At 38.1% G+C, this 24,091-nt stretch overlaps 1 protein-coding gene across 1 annotated transcript in view; it reads left to right on the top strand.

Moving 5' to 3' along the window:
- LOC125241604 (division abnormally delayed protein) overlaps positions 1–8,813 on the top strand; it is an 82,124-nt gene extending 73,311 nt beyond the window's left edge. Inside the window, exons 6-9 of the mRNA XM_048150165.1 lie at positions 4,741–5,006; positions 5,195–5,318; positions 6,389–6,557; positions 6,670–8,813. Of these exons, the coding sequence (XP_048006122.1) occupies positions 4,741–5,006; positions 5,195–5,318; positions 6,389–6,557; positions 6,670–6,788 (678 nt within the window). The 3' untranslated portion in view covers positions 6,789–8,813. The remainder of the gene's footprint in view (positions 1–4,740; positions 5,007–5,194; positions 5,319–6,388; positions 6,558–6,669) is intronic.
- Positions 8,814–24,091: the final 15,278 nt, after the last annotated feature.

Raw genomic sequence — 24,091 nt, 5'->3', positions numbered from 1 at the left:
AAACACGTGAATATAATTATGCTAAGTATGAATAACTACACATAGATGCTTGCACAATGCGGTAGATATTTTGGGAAGCTCTGAGTACAAGACAACATGTGTTATGTAGATTGTAGGGCAGGTCTCCAACTAAGTGCACACTGGAGTCTGTTTTTATAGAGAAGATTAGTTGAATCTATTCATTTTGTGACTCTTTTGTCTCCACAAAGACTCTACACTATGATCTTGATCAGTATAGTGAGATACGCGTCTTAGATATCTACTTATAATTTTATAATAGATAGCCTTTGCCATAGTACGATAGTACTCTTTATTATACTGTGCCGTTGCTAAGAAAGAATTAACTTAAAAATGGTTGCACCACACCAACTGTCAAAGTTGCATTTTACCACTTAATTAAGTGTGCAACGTAATTTCATAAAAAAATTAAATTTATGGCTATAGATAATTGTCTGTGGACAGTGTGTATTTTGGATATTACCGAATATCTAAAGGGTTATTATATGTATTAGTGTAAGACCTAAGGAACATAATTTCATATGATTTAATAAAAAGACTACTTTTATTTTTTCATACTAAATAATTCAGCACGCAATGTATTGCTACTTTATTATAGTTCAATACGTCGTACCAAGGACGGTAATATGTAATACTGGGACAGACAAACCACCTTATTCATAAACGTTCACTAAATTTATCAAGGCGATAAAGTTCGTTTGTCCCTTTCCGACGTATTGGTGTGATAGAAAGGGACAAACGAACTTTATCGACTTTATAACTTTAGTGAACGTTTATGAATAAGGGGGAAAGCCTATACAAAAAAGTGTACCCCTAAAGTGTATGGTCCTTTTAGGCTTAAAACTACATAGCGTTGTTTCGCAGCCTGGGAGTGGTCAAAATCATATTTTCCTCAAATATTTTTGCGTATTTTTATTTTTTATGAGAACACATATCATGCTTCTTTATTTGAATATCATGATATCATGTCATAGACCTTTTTAAAAAAATAAATTGGTAGGCATCATCAGATATTATTTAATAGGTGGCGCAAAAAAATTAAGGTACGATTCTTAGAATAAAGATTGTAGATCCTATACATATAAATCATCCTTGGTCGTACTTCGCTGACTTGACGTAAGAACTCATACATTGGTGCTTATTTTTTTTTTAATTAATTACGCTCTGGATGTTAAAGACCAAACTTATAATTACTTGTATGTATTAGCACAGCCTTGGTCTAGTTAAAGTTTGCGGTGAAAAATGTTGGAATCTTTCGCTTGCTCTCAATATCGGTAATTATGTGCGCGCGGTAATAGTTATTTGTTATACAAGGGGGCAAAGTTGTATTTTAACGCCGAGTGTGGAATTGAAAAACGAGCAAGTGAAAGGATTCTATAGTTGAACCACGAGCGAAGCGAGTGGTTCGAGAATAGAATCCCGAACTTGCGAGGTTTTTAACACACGAGAAGTAAAATAAATTTGCACCCGAGTGTAACACAAAACTTTTCCCCTCACTATAGCGAGGAAACTACAACGCAAAAAATGCGTTTATCACTGCTTCCAGTAGTTCCACAGGTGGTAAATCATCTTTATTACTAGATTCACCTACTTTTATCAATTTTAAAGCAGTTAATTTGACTTTATTCAAGGTGAAATTACTTTACCTACTAGTGGATAAAATGCGTTTTTACCCGCTGGTATTAAAGGACAAAACACGTGTTTCCGAGCTAGTGAGGGGAAAAACATCTTTGCACCCTTGTTAAACAAATAACTATTGTACCTCTGTACTGTAGCAAATTAGCAATAGCACACGGGACATCGAGATATTACCTATATGTTTAGTTAGAGCATTTATAATTAACATTTAATACATATGCTCGTACATATATGTAAGAACTTAATACGCTAGTCCAAACAGTTTTCTCATGTCTGATACTTTTCAAAACTGTGTGAGCTTTATCATAGTTTCATATTGGTATGGGGATTGAGGTTTCTGAAGTGTCAATGTGCAAAGTCAGCGTAAGTAGTCAGAATCGGCGAATAGATGAGGAAAGGTCGGTGACACAAATCACTAGACTAGAGGAACTCGATCCGAACAGAAAGGTGAATGTGACCTGGCTTAAGCGCGGCGGCGGCGCAGCGGCCGGCGCCCTCGCCGCCCACGCCTATAGCCTAGCTTTCACCGACGCTACGAGACGATAGACCTGCCAATGCCACCATAATTCGCTCAATTCTTAGTCTGATACTTATCATGACTATCATTGAGCGATGTACTAGGAAGCTGCCTGGCCTTCGGTCTCCTGTGGCGTCTCTTAATACGTTGAAAAATATGTGTTTTATGAGAATAAGTACAGTGTACCCCACTGTTCATGAAGGTGGCTGTATAGGTACAAGGCAAGGGTGCCGGAGCGCAGACGCGGCGCGGGCTGTCTGCGGCGGCGTGGGAGTGCGGATTTGCCGATTGCACCACCATCCTTATCTTAGACCATCGAGTACATATCCCTATTGTATGTATGTATGTATGTACTCGATGTCTTAGACAGTACGAATAGGTACACTATCCGGCCGTCACATATTCATTTATTAATTACTACACGCTTTATCTGCTTTTCTAAGTGCGTTTTCACATTCTGCGATCCGATATCCCGTGTAGGACCGATATCCCATATATTTAAGCCGCCATTTTTATTATTATCTTTGAAATCCTTCCTACATCTGATATCGGATCGGATAATGTCAAAACGCACTAAGGGAAATATTTATGTAAAAAACTGTTAATTTCATATTATTTATCAATTATATTTATAATATACCGATATACGGCATACGCATCAATTAAGAAATTGCAGAACATTCCCAAAAAGCGGAAACATTCTTGAGAATGTTCGCAGAACATTCCTGCAACATGAAATTTATTGTTTAAACGAGAGAATATACTAGAAATAAAGTTTAAATGGGCCTAATATAAAACTATATGTTATTATACATATAATATTGTCTATTACAGTTAGCTATTTTGTTGATAAATGATAAGCATCAGGGCCCGTAACTTTCATGCCGATGACATAAATTTGACGTCACGTTGCATATAGGATGATTCAATAGTTTTGTTTAATAATTAATCATTATTCATCAATCATTTTAATCATGACTTCAAAACTAAACTATTTATACGTGAAATAATTAATACTTACTTGATACGTGAAAAATAAAATAAAATTTTTGTTTATTTTTGTTACATACATTTTATTAAATAGTTTTGTTACCATATTTCAATAAATTATTAAAACAAAACAAATTGTTTCCTTTTCGTTTCACATAAGTATCAAGTAGGTATTCATTATTCCACGCATGAATAGCTTTCTTTTCAAGTCATTTGTACATGGTTAAATTGATTAATGAATAATGATTAATTATTACAATAAAACTATTTGAATCACCTATATGCAACGTGACGTCAAATTGATGTCATCGGCATAAAAGTTACGGGCCCTGGCTGATAAGTTACCAATAAGTTGCTTAAATTCTCACTATACTTCAGGGAACATTTTGATTTTCAGACTTCAGTTTTAGTCCTGACTTTTTAAATTTAGGTACCGAACTATTATTTCTTGATTGATTAATTGATCTTGATTTGGTCATGTCAAAATATAAAAAAAAAGATCGCTGTCAGGATCGAACCTGAGAACATCGGCATACGAAGCCAGCGAGCGCACTACCACGGGACTACGTCTTGACTTGCTGAGTACGACGAAATCATGGCATAAACTACGAAGTTACTAAGTATTCTGATACATTCTCGTTCTTGAGAACATTCTCAGAAGTTACCGAAAATTGTCATGAGGAAAGTTCTGCAACTTTGGAAACTTCTCGTCCGTGCATTGCTAGGCATACGTAACATCAACGAGTCTTTGCCAACATACAGCTTCCAGTTATTCACACAAAATTACACGTATTTAATTAAACAATTTCTTCTTGTGACCGGTTTAAAAGAAATGTTTTACCGACCATGGCCAAGTAGTTTAGTGTATCTCGTACGAGTATGGACAGTGTAATTTGGCTGAACTGCCGACTTAGCCAAAGTCGTAATCGTTAACTCTCCATGGCGAACGAAACGCAGTTGGCTCTGTCGCATCAACACTCGGTACTAGAGCGTGATCGATTTGCATGTTGTGTACGCAGCCTGGAGTGAGCGCGTGGTTATTTGCGTGCGGCGCGCGGTGCGGCCGTTCACACGCGGCCGCTCGCCAGTCGCCACTCCAGCTACTTATAGCAAGTGCCCTACGCGGAATGAGCTGATAATTTAGTCCGTGCAAATGTTTCAGGTGTCAGAGATATCAATGCGTATTTATTTATAGGAACACTGTTCTTACTTTGATGCGATTGCGTAAAATAATTGTTTTGTTAGTTTTATTTCTTGCGATATGGATGCCTTTTAAATTCATAATTTGTTACCTTCCTGTTTTAATATTACTTATTCTGCACTTCGGAACAAAAACCTAGTAGTCTAAAAGTCGGAAGGTAGCTTAAACCTTACAGGTGACAGATGTCACCGGCCCCTATGAAGAGTTTGGCGTGACAGATAGATCTTAATTTGCTAGTTGGCACCCGATTGTTGAAAATAATTTTGAGTCAAAGTTTTAGACACATACGAAATGAAGCAATGGGGCCTATGAAGTCCATTATCTGTCCATTGGTATTGATATTGACGGACAATATTAACGGTAGTATGTTGTTCAGGTCCGACTAGAGTGCGGGTCCCCCGACACGACGGAGGGCGGCGGCGCGGGCGCGGGCGCGGGCGCAGGCGCGGGCGGCACGGCGGCAGGCACGGCGCGGCGCGAGGCGCTGCGCGCGCCGCCGCCCGACGCCGAACTGCTGCAGTTCGCCGCCTCGCTCGCCGCCAGCAAGAGGCTCTTCTCCTCGCTGCCCGACTACCTATGTGACGAACCCGACTTCGCCCATGACGACAACGACCACTGCTGGAACGGGAATACAGTTGGAACGTGAGTATACCCGCCCGGCATGGAACATTAAAATTAGGAAAAAGAGGGTCCTATTTATATTGACTGGGATATAAACCGTAATTACCCTATGCTAAGTAGAAATACCAAAATAATAAATGCTACATAGGTAACCTGTAGGTATATTATACATGGATGATGATGATGATAAAATATGACCTTTTACTCAGGTACGAGAAGCCGTTGGTGGCGAGCTCTTCGCTAAGCGACCAGAAGTACAACCCCGAGGTGGAGGGCGCCGCGGCCGACCCGCAGGTTGCGGCCATCGGCGACCAGCTACGGCAGGCCAGACAGGTCATTACCAAACATATTTCCTACATTTTATATATACACCTCATATTGAAACGCGACGTCGTCGTCCTTTCGATATTCACGTAGAGTAGATAGATTAATAAGTCATGAAAGTGTACGGTTAATTCAACTTTTAACAGTAAGTTTTGTATCAGTAGGTTTTTTTTTAGCATATAACAATCTATGCAGCATGCATGATACTAATATTCAGTATAGCATTTATCTGTTCGTTTAACATCTACCTTATTTACAATCAAGAAACTCATTTCCTCAACATAAACATAACTCGTTTCTTAAATGCTCGTATGATAATAATAATCCTATACCTATTCAATTATCGCACATCCAATTATAACGTTTTGACGTCTATCATTACATACTTTACACAAATTGCTGCAATTACTTATAACCGGTGTTATATTTTATAACTTTGTAACAAACCTTTGATTGTAATCGCAGAAATAATACATTTTTGAAAGTAAGTAAAACCTACCTTGTCATATAACATATAAGATACTGCATCAACTTTTTTTAACCGGTACTTTGGTACTGTACAAATTAGGTATAGAGACTTACGAGACCTCTCTAGATAATGTGCGCACGGAATACAAACATAATTGATACTTAATTGTGTAATGAATTAATGAATAAGGCACAGTAAGGGCAAGGATTATTTATATAGGATTTACATACTTCATACTTGCTTCATACTAAGAATCGTACCTCGATTTTTTAGCGCCACCTATTAAAGACTATCATAACTATACTTGACTACACTGATGATGCCTACAAATTGTTTTTTTTTCTTTCAAAATGTGTATTGACGTGATATCATGATTTAAAAATAATTTATATGTCATTTATTATGTCATTTGTTCTTATTTAATATTTGGTGAAAATATGACTTTGGCCACTTTCAGGCTGCGAAACAGCATCATCTAGTTTTAAGCCTAAAAGGCCTATACATTTCAGGGGTACCTACGCTTTTTTGTAGTCGGCTTTGTCAGTCCAGTATTAAATAGTTGTTAGTAAGGGTTTCTGAGATGAATCGTTGAAGTGTTGTGTTTGCGTAGGTGCTGACGAGCAACAGCTGGGGCAGCGCGCCGGCCGCAGAGGCGTTCATGCAGGGCGACGCGGCGGGCGAGGAGGGCTCGGGCTCCGGCCGCAGCTACGCCAACTACGACGACGGCTCGCTCGACGCCGAGGGCTCCGGCGAGGAAGGCTCCGGACACGTACCCGTCGGTCAGTCATCTTTTACACACGTTGCATATTTAATCTTTCTTTTTTGCGTATGTTGAATGTTATGGAGTTGAATTCGTTCCAACGGCTGAATGATATGATGTTTTGCGAGCAGGAAGCCGGCCCGACGGAGGCGAGGCGCCGCGCGCGCAGCCGCCGCCCACGGCGGGCGGCACGGCCCGCGCCTGCGCTGCGCCGCTGCTGGCGCTGGCGCTGCTGGCGCTGCTCACCTAGGCCGCGCTCGGGACCCGTCGACACCCTTCCGCCCCTGTACTGTGGAGTCTGGACCACCTAAGAGAATTCCCATATCATTTAGTGAGAATTCACTATTAGGTAAAAAGCCTTGCGTAATAATCGTAGTGTGAAAAAGTTAAGACTCCTAAGTTTTTCCTACCGTCTATTCGGTGATACTTTAGCGAATTTGTAAGAACTTTATATACGAAAATACTGTCTGACAGTAGTTAGCTCCAGAAATATGTTGACAGTGCGTTTGCTCTTCTTTAAAAAACTGTTGATAGAATAGCATTGTCGTTTTACAATGTATGGATGCATTTAAATTAAACGTACGCTATAGATTTTAATGGCCTGCAATTGTGAGATGCATATCAATATTTTATCAATAAACGTTTTTGTAAATATAATCTATACTTACCTATTGGATACGAGTACGTTTATGAAATGAAACATTATACATTTTTTGCATTTAACGTGTTCAGTACTTCATGTATTTGCTATAGTAGCCAATAATTCACTGTTGAATGGTACTAGCTGATTGGCAATAAATTTATAAATATATAAAAGAAGAACGTATAACGATTAGAAAAAGTGATAGAATTATTAAGGATTTAATGTACAGATGTAAATACCTAACACTCTGTCGGTCTAGGTGCTTAGCTAGTAAACATATTTTGTTGCCATATTAAATTTACGGATATTATTATTTATAACACTAATTAAGTCATAATTTAATAATAATATTTTATGTGATACTGATTTAGTTAAGTCGATATGTTTATTTGCATGCGCGTTAAGTTATTTATAAATTGTAAATTGGTCCTGAGGTTGACTTCGGCAATAGTTATTATGTAGAAAAACGAGAGAGAAAAGTTTGATATTTCTTCTAGTGCTCTCTTTGAGTCACGTTGAAGCGAAAGATTCTATAATAAATTCACAAGCATAGCAAGTTTATCTAATTTAGAATCTTGTGCTGATCAAGGATTTAAGAACGCACTAGATGTAAATTACTTTGATCTCGCGTAGTACACACGACTTTTCACCGTAGCAGTGAGAACACACATTAGAATCTTCCACCCCTCTCTTAGGTATGGCTGTACCTACGTTTAGAGCTCTATGAACAAATGGAATCATGTAGAAATTATTATTCACATGTAAATGGCACTTCACTCAATACAATTGCAGAAAAGTACTCTGGTTCGAGCTGCTGAGGTGAAAAAGTAATTGCTGTGAAGAGTATAAGTGGAGACTCGCACAGCAGAATACAGGCGGGCCCGCGGGCCCAGCTCGCCAGCGCACCACCGTGGCTGGCCCCAATCGTAGTATCGCGACCGCGACGCCATCAGAGATCAGGTGCTGGGTTATGCAACAATGCAGCTTGCTTTTTACTTACAACTATAGTTGCAATTGTTCCCCCCGAATTTAAATGAGAAAATAATTCAAGAGGTGTAATTTTTTAGAAGTCAGTATAAGTAAATAGCATCCCCGTGTACCGACGCACAGCGTACCCGCGCCGCTCCTGCGGGTCCGCGGTCACCCTTCTGGGCTCGCACCTGCCCTCTGTTATGTGCTTGTATTTGTGAGAAACTTTGTCGCACGTGCTAAATATTACTGTTCTACGTGTCTAAACGTATAAATATTAATATAACATCAAACTAATCATAATAAAACTTATGTTTGTAGATATTACGTATATCAGACACCATGTAATGGTGCACTGGAGTTTTTGTAAATGTGTTGTAGATTATATGAAGGCGTAGAATGACGAGGACCAGAATTGGCACGTGGAATATTTATTGTTAAGATGTCGTTTGAGACCACTCGAATGTTCATGTTATGCCTTTACTCGGCGAACCGCGCGCCACTCGTTTCTGTTTACCGACAGCCGGCATAGACTTCGGACGTTGCCGGAAATCAACTCAAACAAATTGTAAATATATATTGTTGGAGTGGTGGTAGTGATGAAAAAGAAGACATCTTGCTGTTAAATCTGAAAATATATTGAAATAAATATTGTACCACGCATGATTTCATTTCATTATATATAACCCGCCCACCATACACACCCTGACTCCAAGAAATATGTAAGCACAACTAGGTGTGTAAGAATTTAATTACAATAATTACAAACTTCCAACCCATCAATCTTATTTATTTTACGTAGTCGGCTGTTTCCTCCTCCAAAACTAAACCAAATTGCGAGTTAAAGCTATATATATACGTTCAAAGACAATATTGTAGACACTTTTATGGAGAATATACTTCTCCTAGACATTCTGATAGTAGCTTTCAAGATTTTCATGAAAATATAAAAATACTGAAAATGGGGATATAAAAATGAGGGAAAAGAGGGGAAACATTAAGACCTGGGCGTGTTTATTTTTTTCTTATAAACTTATAAGCTATCACACCTGCCACACCGGACTGTAGCTGATGAAAGTTAACATGCCAGACTAATACTGGCGCAGCCGGTAGGATTCCTTTGTAAGTTAATATTTTTTGTGTAGAAAGTATTTAATTTTATTCTACTAATATGCGAAAATATAGCAAATCAAATGCATACACACGGCTGGATGGGACTTTTTTGAAAGTCATAAATAGTCATCATTCATTAGAGTAACAAATAGTACCAATTGCCAATTTTAGGCTACATCACGCATAGTTTTAACTATGCAAGATTGTTCGTATTACGAATGTGTTCTAGAACAAAGGTGTTAAATGCAGAAAATTGGTGCAGTTCGGGCTATTAGCGTGCAAAGAGACGACGCGGCTTGCGGCCGGTGGCACCCTTGAGCCAAGGTGCTCCATGCCACACGCGCGCTCTACTATGTTGCAGGCGCTGCCGCTTTATCTTAACAATAAGTACCTACTTTAGAACCTTTAGCGAAATATCATTTGAGAAAGGGACAATTAAGCTATTTTAAGTGCCTAGGAGTTAGGCTGATACTTATAGGTAGTAGGACTATAATAGGTGAATTTCGATGAAAGAACCTTTTTAACAGAATTTATATCAGAATGTTGAAAATGAATTGCTCTTGATTCTCTTGAAGCATATAACTACACTATAAAATAAATCCTAATTGAAATCAGAACGTGAATACCTCTATCTACAGGATGTTCGCGAGGAACCCGCATAGGTAACTTTAACCACGCGTTTCTGAGGTAAAAAGAAAGAAAAAATGTTACACGAATTTTTGCCATTTTTAGGGTTCCGTAGTCAACAAGGAACCCTTATAGTTTCGCCATGTCTGTCTGTCCGTCCGTCCGTCCGTCCGTCCGCGGATAATCTCAGTAACCGTTAGCACTAGAAAGCTGAAATTTGGTACCAATATGTATATCAATCACGCCAACAAAGTGCAAAAATAAAAAGTGGAAAAAAATGTTTTATTTGGGTACCCCCCCTACATGTAAAGTGGGGGCTGATATTTTTTTTCATTCCAACCCCAACGTGTGATATATTGTTGGATAGGTATTTAAAAATGAATAAGGGTTTCCTAAAATAGTTTTTTGATAATATTAATATTTTCGGAAATAATCGCTCCTAAAGGAAAAAAAGTGCGTCCCCCCCCCCCCCCTCTAACTTTTGAACCATATGTTTAAAAAATATGAAAAAAATCACAAAAGTAGAACTTTATAAAGACTTTCTAGGAAAATTGTTTTGAACTTGATAGGTTTAGTAGTTTTTGAGAAAAATACGGAAAACTACGGAACCCTACACTGAGCGTGGCCCGACACGCTCTTGGCCGGTTTTTTATTATTGTGTATTAAAGACGACAACGGTGACAGTTAAGGGGAGGACGGGGATGACCGAACGTGATGGCAGTAATTGCTTAGATTCATTAGATACTTACTCAAACCAACTTTAGTTATCGGTAGATAATGAGATCGGTCTTTTCTTGTCTACAATGTCTACATTTTTCAAAGGCATGATGTTGTATTTTATCCATAGATTTTATCAATATATATATAGGTAGAGTCATACCAATTAAGCCGAGTGTCCAAAGTTAAATCTCGGGTAGGATAACCCAATCCTAGTCGAAGCGTACACCTACACTACCGCCTCGGTTAGTAAAATACCTAGCACTAGAACCTATAGCCATTGCTAATAATTATGATAAGAAACGTTTGAAGATGTGCAAAGTTTGTGCCAACTTAGAGAACAAGTATTTGTAACAATAGTTTAGAATTTGAAGCGAAGTCCGTGCAATTTGATTAGTGTTGCATTGCAGTGTTGAATCAGCTATTCCCGAAAAGTTTGTACATGTACATTTAGATCACGTTTCCGATTTTGATGAAAATTGGTAGGCTGATAAAGTCCATGACGCTGAGCAACATCCACTAGGTTTCCCAAAATGTCCTAGGTAGTTTGTGAAACTTTCCTTTTTTGTTACCGCAAATGCATAGACATCTGGTAACAAAAAAGGAACATTTCATACAAACTACCTGGGACATTTTGGGAAACCTAGTGGATGTTGCTCAGCATCATGGACTCTATCAGCCTACCAATTTTTATCAAAATCTAAGACGTGATCCAAATGTACAAACTTTTCGAGAATTACTCGAATAATAATTGTGGTTAGTCTATTTTTAACCGCCGCACCCAAATCTCAAGGAAGGTGGTTCTCAATTCGTCTACAGGGTCATTCTGGAGAATGCGATTCTTACGTACTTTAATAAAATATAGAATAATGATTTTATGGTATTTTTATAAGAACAGCTTGCGTTTACTTTCAGAACAGTGACATTTGGTGCAGTGGAACTTCTGATGATGATCAGAACGGAAGTACTAAAATCAGAATGGCACACTTATAGTGACTTTTGTATTTTTATAATAACAGCATGCATTTAAGTTCAGAATAGTGACTTTTTTTGTTAGGAAATTTTGTTCTCTTTGTTATGCTTACATATTGAGTTTTCAATTCTGTCGAGTTCGATTTCTTATATGTAATCGGATATTGGATTCATGAGTAATTGAGGAAACTCCTCAAACCTTAACGGTATACGTATATACGTTAAATTTGTTTTCCCACATCAAATAATCAAAGATTTATTTAGATTTAAAAGCAGTTTCAAAAATTACCTACACATTTCTACATAATCCAACATTCGCAAGTACCTTTCACCAGAACACCAAAAGCGGCGGTTTTTTTTTCTTAAAAATTATGTAAATATGTAGCCTCAAACCTTAGTGCTCAGATCGGAAGGTTGGCACGGCATAAGATGCAATAGGCTAGTTTCCTACTAGTCAAATCAGCTTCTTTTTATGAACTGTCAAAACGAGTTGCCCATATAACCATAATCGGTCGTCGTTCCTACGCCACAGAACACCCCACTAGAAGCCAAATGCAAGCGATATTGTTCGAGACGCAAATCACCAATCCTTGCGGGGTGAGGCGGGCGCGCACGGTGCTGCCATTGGTCGTTTCAAATAATGGCGCGCCTTTATGATTAGCAGTAGGGATGGGAATGGGACATGTCTATTATAGACAATGGTACCGGTACCAGTACTGTGGTGAATTTGTTTTGCAACAAATTATAATATTATAATTAAATTATAATAAGGCCTAGTTACCCTTCGGGTTGGAAGGTCAGATGGCAGTCGCTTTCATAAAACTAGTGCCTACGCCAAATCTTGGTAGTAGATTCCAAAGCGGACCCCAGGCTCCCATGAGCCGTGGCGAATGCCGATGCCGGGATAACGCAAGAAGGATGATAATTGTGATAGCATCTCAATAAAAATCATTCTAGTAACTTTTAACTAAACTGTGCATTTTTACTTACATTTACTAAGTTAAATAACCAACTAAATATTCTAAACTAATCAATGAACTAAATACCACTACAGACTCTACAGATTCTAGATAATTATTCACTATTACAAATCTGCTTTCTTTTATATTTCATAAAATGGTAGCACATGGTACGAACGGCAGTACGAAGTTCCCGCAACAGACATAAACTAACATGGCCCCATGCCTAGTCGTTTACGTGAAAGGGATAGCATATCACATTGTTAACTCGGTAAAGAGGGATGGACGCGCCTCGGCGCCGCTCAGCACAACCATATTGACCAGTATAAATGAACTCCGCGGACAATAAACAATATTCAACAAAATAATTAATTTGACTTAACTGTGGAATGTTATTCCATCTTTTTTACATGTAGAAGTGTTAGAAGACTTGCCACACCACTTTATGCTGTAAGAGACCATTGTTTGCAACCAAAATTGATTATTTAAGATTTTTCCCGAGCGGACACGGACACTGTTAGCGGGTCGTATACTTGGGCGCTACTGATCGGTGTCGCACGCGTTCAAACTTTTATAAACCTGATTTGTCGTATGCTTGGTGACCGCGAGTCGCCCTGTAAGGGCCATCTTGTTGTATTGATCTGTGTCCTACGCAAATCGTCCTATTTTGTGTACACACAGGTCTTCGGGTCTCAATGCTTAGTCGCAGTACGGTTGACGTTTAGTCGAGGCGACCCAAATGGGGACGATTGGTAACAGGCACAAATGGTCAAATATTATTGACTACTCGGTGTTTGTGTACATAACTATATTGATTGGTGAAGTTTTAGTGCTTCGGTGCATATACTATACTGAAATAATAAAAATAATGCCTAGAAAACCAATAAAGTTAAAATATGGATTAAGACTGGGTAATATTCTATGTAAAAAACAGTCGACAAACGGTCACCAAACGGTCAACAAACGGTCGCAAAATGGTCGTAGCGTACACGCGTGACTGAAACCAGTGAATATTTATTGGATTTACAAAATGGCTTCTTGTATTCATTTTTTCCAGGTATCCTCAAACTTTAAAAACAATTAAATATGCCGTCGTACTCAGATGTCCTCACTGAGGAAGATTAAAAAAAATTGTAACGTGCGTACCGAGCTGCTAGGTTCTAAAGGATCGGGGATCATATTATTATGGTCTTCTATAGAGCAATTAGTATTTTGCGGCATTTCACAATTGACACTTGTTGAAGTAGTCGTCATTAACACTTTCGAAACCGGGCTCTACGCGGCGCTACGACATTTTCGCTACATACGGGGAAACCCATGTAATCGGCTACGCTTCTACGAGCGGTGTGCCCGACAGTCGGGTTCTTGGTAGCGAAAGTGTTAATATTACTATCAACATTAATTTCAGCGATCTGAACTTCTTTTGTCAAGATTTTTGTAGAGATAAGTGTCCACAAATTTGTAATGTTAAAGAGACATAAATAAAACGTAGTAGAGTAAATAACTTGTTTTTTTTTTGTAACCCAAACAAAATATTTGTAGATACAAGTGCGGAAAAGAGGAAAATCAATACGAGTAGCGATAAATTAATACACGAACAAAGGGAGTGTTTTAAATCGACACGAGTTGCGAATGTCCTTTTCGCACGTGTATCGTACGACGATTTTCAGTACCTTTTTTTTTTATTATTATAAATGGGCTTACTCTTGACCACAGACTAGCCAAAGGCAAAGACGTAGCCTACGATGGAGTGAGATCGCCCAGAAGATGCCTGTTCACTCTTGTTCACCTAAATCTAAGCTAAGAGTTTCGACCAGACAAGAAATGAATCATTGCTCGCACTACTGCGTTAAAAAAAGCAGCATCTGTACTGAAAAAAACTATTATTGCGTAACAGAAGAACCCAATACATTTATGTAAAATTGCGTCACAAATACTAAGTAGTAACTACCAGCATTCATAATAATATAATCTACGTCGATTTTCATTAATATTACTATCAACATTAATTTCAGCGATCTGAACTTCTGTGTCATTTCTGCCTAAAAATAATTAAGGTTAGAATAATACTAACTACGTTATGTATAGGAATTTACTCCAGCATGCACTTCACGAGACATCTATTAATATCACAGTAAATACTCTATTTCATTTGATACCTACTTTTATTTTGTAAAGCAATACTACACATCTTTTTTATCAATAAGAATTAAAAATTATATATCTAATACATAACTATAAAGTGCTTATTTACTTGTATTATCGTTCTGTACTTTTCTTAACTTTCCTACATTTCTATAAAATGTCGAAGAATGCTTAAATGGTCGTCGTCGTTTATTATTATTTAATTCGCTCATATTTAAATGATTCAAAGCAACCAGTCCACAACTTCACAAGACAGTTTGAGAAACCTTCGTATTTCAGATTGTAATTTGCGGATACAGTGGTTTAGGAGCAGTTCGGTAATCAGACCTACACATGTGTGTACAAATTCTGTCAATGTCACTGTCAGAAACCGTTCTGACAGTGACAATGACAGCCACAAATTCGTCCACATGTTGTTACCCAATGAAATAGGAATCAAATGGAGGTGGCATAACTACAAAAAGATGTGGCCGACAAGAACAAAACATGGCGGTCGAAAGTGATATAAGTAAAAAAATTATATCAAATGCCATGGCATTTTGAAACTTATGTCCATCGAAGAACTGGAACACAATATGGCGGACCGGCCACAAAAATTTGCTACAATAGAGTACTATATGCCAAGTCCACTCTATTATGTCAATGTTGTTACCGTTATGTGTGCATACGTCGACTAATAAAGTGTCGTTAAAAATCGTTCTGACAGTGACATTGACAGCCACAAATTCGTACACATTTTGTTACCGTAACAAGTGCACACGCCGACTACATTTTGTTATTGTATCAATACGGTCGCATTGTTTGCACGACATTACCACGCGTTATGTCACATTTGACAGTTAGTTACTGATTTGAAGATTTTGCGACCGAAATGGTTGTATGGGTGCTAATATGGAATTACTATGAAATACTGAGGAGTTACGTCACGGTCAATTCATTTACTTTATATCTTTCTCTTTGACTTATTAAATAGAAATTATGATTAAACATAACTACTGTGCATATTTTTCTTCTAATTATGTGATGCTTTATTTCGCGCACTGCATAAAATATTTTATTTTAAGTATAGGAAACTAGCCTGTTGTTGATGCAAATGCTGTAATTTATTGACGATCGGTATTTTCGTAATAGACAGGTGAATGATGTTAATGTGTTATGTTATCCCTGTTTTCTTAATATGCTACCTTACCTTATTGAATAGTGTAAAATAAGTAAGTATTTTAATTATTTAGGTAGCAAGGTACGACAAAGTATGCATGAATAGGAAGTTGTTAGGGAATGTGACCGAGGCTGGCGTGGCGTGGCGTGGCGCGGGCCGCAGAGGTCGCGCCGCAAGCACGGGCGGGGGCGCTCCCGCGCCGGTGCCGCACACCGCGGGCCGCGGGCCGCGCCGCGGGCCGGAGCGCCGCCACCCACCGCCGATGCGATCTATTGTTTCGCCTCGCTTTTATGTTCATTATTTATAATGACTACGGGTACTGCATCCGAGGCACTTTAACACCTACGTAAGCCGTGCCTTCGAAAATGATGCCAAAACACGTTACCTGTGAGTGGTTAGAAAGGAAAGTGCAGTTTAGAAATATTAATTTCGACATCTACTTACGCATCTTTCTCTACAGTTGACAAACTAGCGACCTCATAGTCATTAATAGCCTAGTAGGGAGTGTAGTGACCTTGCCTGTGAGGCAATAAGAGCCTGATAAAAGTGATGCTGATGATGATAATCCTTCTGGGTGGTGTTGTTAAATGGTCAAGAAGTCCAATTCTGATCGCCAAAACGACGGTTTCATTGCCTTTTAGTTCAACGTTAGTGGCTTAGGATAAAAAATAGTTATAATATATGTGGGACTTGTGGGAGTGGGAGCACAAGGGAGCAAAGTTATTGTTTAACCGCATGTGCCCATCCATATTGATACCAGAACTAGCAAACAATTCCAATATTGAACCACGAACGTAGTGAGTTGAGACAAGTTGTGTCACCGAGTGAAACAAAACATTTTTCACAACACGAAAAACTGTATTAAAGCATGAAACTAAATAATAGTTATTTGTTTTACAAGGGGGCAAAGTAGTTGTTTAACCGCACGTGCCAATATTGATACCCGAGCAAGCGAAAGATTCCAATATTGAACCGCGAGCGTAGCGAGTGGTTCAAAAAGTGGAATCTATGAAAATATGAACTGTAAAACATCAAAATAAATAAATTACTTCAATTTATTTAACATTATGATTCAAAATCATCATTTATACGTGAATACCAACACCCAGCTTTAGACAGCAAGTTAAAATTTGTATGAAATTACTTTGCACTCTTGTGGATAAAATGCAATTTTGCTATCAGTTTTCGAATAGCAAAGAACGTACCATGTTTATCAGTTGGTGTGGTGAAAAATTCATTTTTTTAACATTTGATTCAAAATCATAATATAAACGTCATCATCGATTCTACCAGCCAGTTTTGCCAGCAGCATTTAATTTATAATTTTCTTATTTGTGGCATTTGTAACGTGCAATGCGGGTGATTTCAGTTGGAAGTTCAGATGAAAACTTTACTTTTATTCCCCTCGTCATGATGGACTTACTGGAAATATACGTACCCTTTTGTATGGAGAGCCACATTTAGGTATGTTTATAATTACCGTCACTAGCATTTATAAAGAAAAAGCGTTTGTCAAGTCGAACCAACATCGTAGGTTAGGTACTTATATACTTGTAACTATATGTATATCATTTCCTGGTAAAAAAAATATTAATTTATTTCATATCCAAAACATACAAACCATCATCCAAATCCACAGCGCAGGCTTCGTCAAACGCGTAGGTACAAAATAGCATCCGCAACAAACTTCGTCCAAACTACATCACTACTTAATAATCCACCACATGCTTGGTCAAAAGTACATGTACATGATAAAATCCGCAACCGCTTGTATATTATACAATGGAATTTTATTTGCCACTCGGGCTTGCATTCTATGAATGGACGGACTCAGCAAATACCTTCAAGAGAGGCTCTCATGTTAGGAACAAACCATGCGGGAAATTGGAAAAGCCTCAGGACGTAACCACTCACGGCGATGTTATTCGATAATATTATTAACCAGCGAATGTGTAAAACAATCCAACCAGCAGAAGTGTGATACCTAATTACCAATATTTGTTCCAAGCCTTGAGGTCAAATTAGACTAGGCCAGGATCTGGTAAACGACGTTCTGATTCTGATATTGAGCCTAAGTGAAGTAAAGAGCCTAGTGATCTTCTGTCTGCCGGCTCATACGGCTCAACTGTCAATTATTATTGGTAAGTACGTTCAGTTCAGCTTTTGGGCAAAAATCCACTTTGTTAGTATCGTGAATTGTTGTGCATGTTTCCACATGAAACCAGAGCAAATTAACGGTCTTTATATATTATTTCAATGCCAATGCATGCCTTACAGTGGAGCATGCACGATTGTGCGTAAAGGTAAAGGTACCTACCTAATAAAAGATGCAGTCGTTACACAGATCAATACAACAAGATGGCCCTTACAGGGCGACTCGCGGTCACCAAGCATACGACAAATCAGGTTTATAAAAGTTTGAACGCGTGCGACACCGATCAGTAGCGCCCAAGTATACGACCCGCTAACAGTGTCCGTGTCCGCTCGGGAAAAATCTTAAATAATCAATTTTGGTTGCAAACAATGGTCTCTTACAGCATAAAGTGGTGTGGCAAGTCTTCTAACACTTCTACATGTAAAAAAGATGGAATAACATTCCACAGTTAAGTCAAATTAATTATTTTGTTGAATATTGTTTATTGTCCGCGGAGTTCATTTATACTGGTCAATATGGTTGTGCTGAGCGGCGCCGAGGCGCGTCCATCCCTCTTTACCGAGTTAACAATGTGATATGCTATCCCTTTCACGTAAACGACTAGGCATGGGGCCATGTTAGTTTATGTCTGTTGCGGGAACTTCGTACTGCCGTTCGTACCATGTGCTACCATTTTATGAAATATAAAAGAAAGCAGATTTGTAATAGTGAATAATTATCTAGAATCTGTAGAGTCTGTAGTGGTATTTAGTTCATTGATTAGTTTAGAATATTTAGTTGGTTATTTAACTTAGTAAATGTAAGTAAAAATGCACAGTTTAGTTAAAAGTTACTAGAATGATTTTTATTGAGATGCTATCACAATTATCATCCTTCTTGCGTTATCCCGGCATCGGCATTCGCCACGGCTCATGGGAGCCTGGGGTCCGCTTTGGAATCTACTACCAAGATTTGGCGTAGGCACTAGTTTTATGAAAGCGACTGCCATCTGACCTTCCAACCCGAAGGGTAACTAGGCCTTATTATAATTTAATTATAATATTATAATTTGTTGCAAAACAAATTCACCACAGTACTGGTACCGGTACCATTGTCTATAATAGACATGTCCCATTCCCATCCCTACTGCTAATCATAAAGGCGCGCCATTATTTGAAACGACCAATGGCAGCACCGTGCGCGCCCGCCTCACCCCGCAAGGATTGGTGATTTGCGTCTCGAACAATATCGCTTGCATTTGGCTTCTAGTGGGGTGTTCTGTGAGTCGTTAGGAACCGGCCAAGAGCGTGTCGGGCCACGCTCAGTGAAGGGTTTCGTAGCTTCCCCTATTTTTTTTTAACTGTTTAACCTATCAAGTTCAAAATAATTTTTCTAGATTTTTTTTATTAAGATTTACTTTTGAGATATTTCTTGAAAGTTATGGTTCAAAAGTGAGAGGGGGGGGGGCACATTTTTTTTACTTTAGGAGCGATTGCAAATGGTATCCATGAAACAATGATGAAATGAAATGCTTTATGAAACGTATCGCGTGAAGCACGAACCATTAATTGGCCGTCATTAGCGGCGCGATTGTTATTTGTAGGCACCTATCGCAAGGTGCGCGCATAGGTAATATATGTATACATACTTATATTGTATTAAGTATAAATAAAGATATCTACTTAAAATTGACAGGGTTTTAATTTTAAAACATGTGAATAAGTCGATGAAATCGAGTAACTCTAGGTACTGAATAAAATAACACAACTTCGTCGTTTTTGTGTGTGTCCATCATCCTCCTTGCGTTATCCCCGCATTCGCCACGGCTCGTGAGCGCCTGGAGTCTGTTTTGACAACTAATCCCAAGATTTGGCGTAGACACTAGTTTTACGAAATGTTCCAACCCGAAGGGTAACTAGGCCTTATTGGGATTAGTCCGCTTTCCTCACGATGTTTTCCTTCACCGAAAAGCGACTGGCAATATCAAATGTCATTTCGCACATAAGTTCCGAAAAACTCAGTGGTACCTACTAGCCGGGGTTCGAACCTCCGGTGTAAGAGAATGTTAAGGAACGGGTGCCGAGGAATCAACAAAAATGCATAAGATATAAATACTTGCGTATACTGTCACGGTTAAAATTAGAATGAAAAGACAAATGATCTTATGATTAATTACAACTAGGTTAAGTGGGAAATTGTCATGCGTGTGCAAAATGGCATTCTACTTCTGGACAAAGTCCAGATCTATGCATCAATTGCATTAAGATGTTGTTTTGGGTCAGATTGCATATGCATAGTCGCAAAAATGTACATCTTTGTACATCCGTATTGAAAGTTGCAAGCTCTTACCACTAGGCCACCATCACTTTTTTTTTAGTTTGAAGTTTTGAAGTGTATAAATGTTAAATATCAAGGATTAAGGCTTTACAATGTTCATACTAAAAATCGTACCTCGATATTTATGGTGCCACCTATTAAAAACTATCATAACTACATTGATGATGCCTAATTCTTTTTCAAAATATGTATTGACGTGATATTAAAATAATGAAATATGTCATTTGTTCTTATAAAAAACAAAAACACGCAAAAATATTTGGGGAAAATATGATTTTGGTCACTTCCAGGCAGCGCCATCCAGTTGTAGGCCTAAGTCCGTTTTCACATTATCCGATCTGATATCGGATGTTGGAAGGATTTCAATGGAAAAATTACAAGATGGCGCCTGTGATGTATGGGATATCGGTCCGACATCCGATATCGGATCGATAATGTGAAAACGCACTAAAAAGCTCATATATTTCAGGGGTACGCTGTTTTGTCCCTTTGTCAGGCCCGTATTATATCGTTCTTGTTAAATATGAATCTCTTCCTGTTACCTGTTATCTCCTAAGATCCTACCCTTACCATAGGCTATATCGCACGCGTTCTAGGTATAATGAAAAACAAATTATTCACTTACACAAGTGACACATTACCTTATTAAGGGCACCGAGCATAACCCTCGGGAGTCATTAGGCGTCTGCGTCTGCGGGCGCAGACAGCTCCAGAAGTCGATGTTATCGCTCGTCAAATGATGTGGACTCGCTGCCAGCGCCATTCAATGCGGAATTGAATCCCGGGTCAACGATCGACGACTAAACGGCTGACGAGACGACGCGCTTCCTCATGCGACCACTAATATAGATACAATACAAATGGTACGAATATTTTTATACAGATACCTAACGCATTTTGTAACTAACTAATGATTACATCTTGTATATTAAGTAACAAAATTTAATTAAAAAATTAAACTTTAATAATTTTTAAGCAAGAACGATATAATACGGGACTGTCAAATCCCATACAAAAAAGCGCACCCCAGAAATTTATGGGCTTTTAGGCTTAAAACTAGATGGCGCTGTTTCGCAGCCTGGAAGTGGCCAAAATCATATTTTCCCCAAATATTTTTGCGTGTTTTTATTTTTTATAATAACAAATGACATATTTATTAAAGGAAAAAATGGAAAAATTTACTTTATTTTAATATCATGATGTTATGTCAATACACATTTTGAAAAAATAAATTTGTAGTTTGTAAGCATCATTTAATTAAATTTAACCCTTAACCCGTGAAGCGTCCTATACCTAGACACACGGTGTCTATAAATAGTAGGTATGTAAGTTAGGGGGGCGGGCGCTCCACGGGTCAATCAAATAATGGGAAATTATATTCTGTCAAACAAGTCTGTCAGTAAATAAGAACTAAGAAAACTATAGGTATCCTTTTCTCTAGCACCCTAAAGAAAAGGATGCATATAGTTTTCTTTGTTCTTATTTACTGACTGCATACTTGGTTGACAGAGTATATTTCCCACTTCATCATTCTCCACAAAATATTTTTTATCTTTTTAATGGCATCACTGAGCGATACGAATCATACAGATTTAAAATCTTAGTAACACTTTGAATTTGAAAAAAGGCAAGACTTTTCTAATGGCAACTATTTGTGACCACACGTCAAAGTCAAAGTCAGTTGTCATTATTTTTTGCGTGATAACAAGAGTTTTGTTAATGTTTTGAGGCTAAGTACGAAAAAAAATCTGTTAAGTGCATACAATGAGCACTATCATAAACTAGACTTATTTCCCCTGTGCTCTGCTTAAATAGAATTGTCATAACGATATTAATTAGCCAAGATTTTAAGGTTTTAGTAAGTGGGAAATTATTTCCCAGTGTTCGTGCCTGAACTCACGATTTTGGTAGGTTTTAATCAAGCGGGAATATATTTCCCAATGTTTATTCTCGATTTTTACTTTTTGAATATGGGTTTTTTTTCGTTTTCCATTTTTTTTATTTGTTTCTACTTATTTTACATACATACAATACAATCACGCCTGTATCCCATAAAGGGGTAGGCAGAACACATGAAACTACTAAAGCTTCAGTGCCACTCTTGGCAAATAAGGGGTTGAAAGAAAACGAAACTGTGACAATGCAGTGACAGGTTGCCAGCTTCTCGCCTACGCCACAATTTAACCCATATCCCATAGTCGCCTTCTACGACCCCCACGGGAAGAAAGGGGGTGGTGAAATTCTTAACCCGTCACCACACAGGCAAACATTACGAACACAACTTACAAAAAAGGATATATTAAAAGAAACTCTTGAGAACTTAGCTGGTCTGTCTGATTTATCCGATCATGAATATCATGATTCTGATGATGATCCTTGCTTTGTCAATAGAATATATTTTCCATTTCTAAGTTACTCTTAGATCATCTAAAATTGACTAGTAAAAAGTTCGTAACCTTACGGAACAATGGGAAATTATTTCCCACTTCATTCATAATTTTGCTATTCCGTACCGGATAACGGGAAATTATTTCCCACCGCAAAACCCCCCTTTTCCCCCATTCCAAAATTTTGTAATGTATATTTTCGTAATCTACGCACCCAAATTACCTAAAAACTGTTCTTAGTTTTAAAAAATCTCATAAAAAGTTTTCCATTTGATTAAGGGTTAACTTCGAGTTACCATTCTTTGGATGAAGTTTGTAAATCCTAAATAAATTATCCTTGGTAGAAGAATCTAAGACTAAACTTAAAAGCTAGCTAATATCTAAAATAGCCCGTTGAGGCATTGTACCAAGGATGCTGGCAACATTTCCTCGCTGTATCGCAATGCTGATATGTTGTGCGAGGAAGTCGCCAGCTCTTCGGTTACCAGTTACTTCAACCAGCTTAGCGATTTAATTTTCAGTGAAAAACTTGTTTGCGCTGGGACCCCAGGGACCTATATAGTTTCTACTGAAGTGGCACGAGTGGCACTCGTTTCGCACTTCCTTTTTTACGCACTTGTATCGTAATATAGGCACTATTATGCTCTTTTGCGACACACCCCTTCGATTATTCCTGTTGGACTACTTGCGGAAAATATCTAATTTAGGTGCAGTAAGTAGGTTAGGTAGGTCTTATAAATTAGGCACTACTTACTTACCCTCCAACCTCTAATGCAAAACTGAAACGTATCACAATCGTGTTAGTGAGGAAGTTTCCCAATCAGTCGGCAGCTTCGAAACTTTTCAAATGAAAGTTGCGCTTTGTCTACTCTTTGTTGCATTCATTAAACGTTGTCAGCGTAATACTGAAGTTAATTAATGCAATCTGCCGAAATCGTTAAATTGTTTAGTTGGGTACTGATTCCCGTATAAAGGATTTAAGTTTTTAAGTTAAATTCTACTCTTTTTGACATAAGCGGCAGTAGAAATTGTCCCCCTTTATTTATTTAATTATTACCTACATACTAGAGATGGGCCGAATATTCGGTAAATATTCGATATTCGGCAAGTTTTTCAATGTTCGTATTCGGCCGAATAATTCGGTTGCATTGCCGAATATTTAACCGAATAAACAAAGTAAATAACTATAATTAAGATCTTACGTATTCCATTGGATAATAAGCTCCTATATTAGTAGCTTTCTAAAAATGCGTCAAAATATAAACACAATTGTTTTGTAAAAAAGTTTAAAAACCGTAGTTCAAGAGTTGAGAAGAGTTCAGAGTTGTTTTAACTAAGTTTTAGTTATCCACTAAATCATAAGAACATAGTTGTAGTATGTATAACCATTA

This window comes from Leguminivora glycinivorella, chromosome Z, assembly GCF_023078275.1.
Source record: "Leguminivora glycinivorella isolate SPB_JAAS2020 chromosome Z, LegGlyc_1.1, whole genome shotgun sequence".
Classification (NCBI taxonomy): domain Eukaryota; kingdom Metazoa; phylum Arthropoda; class Insecta; order Lepidoptera; family Tortricidae; genus Leguminivora; species Leguminivora glycinivorella.
Note: the sequence above shows the minus strand (reverse complement) of the source record. Positions and strands in the feature narration are given on the sequence as shown.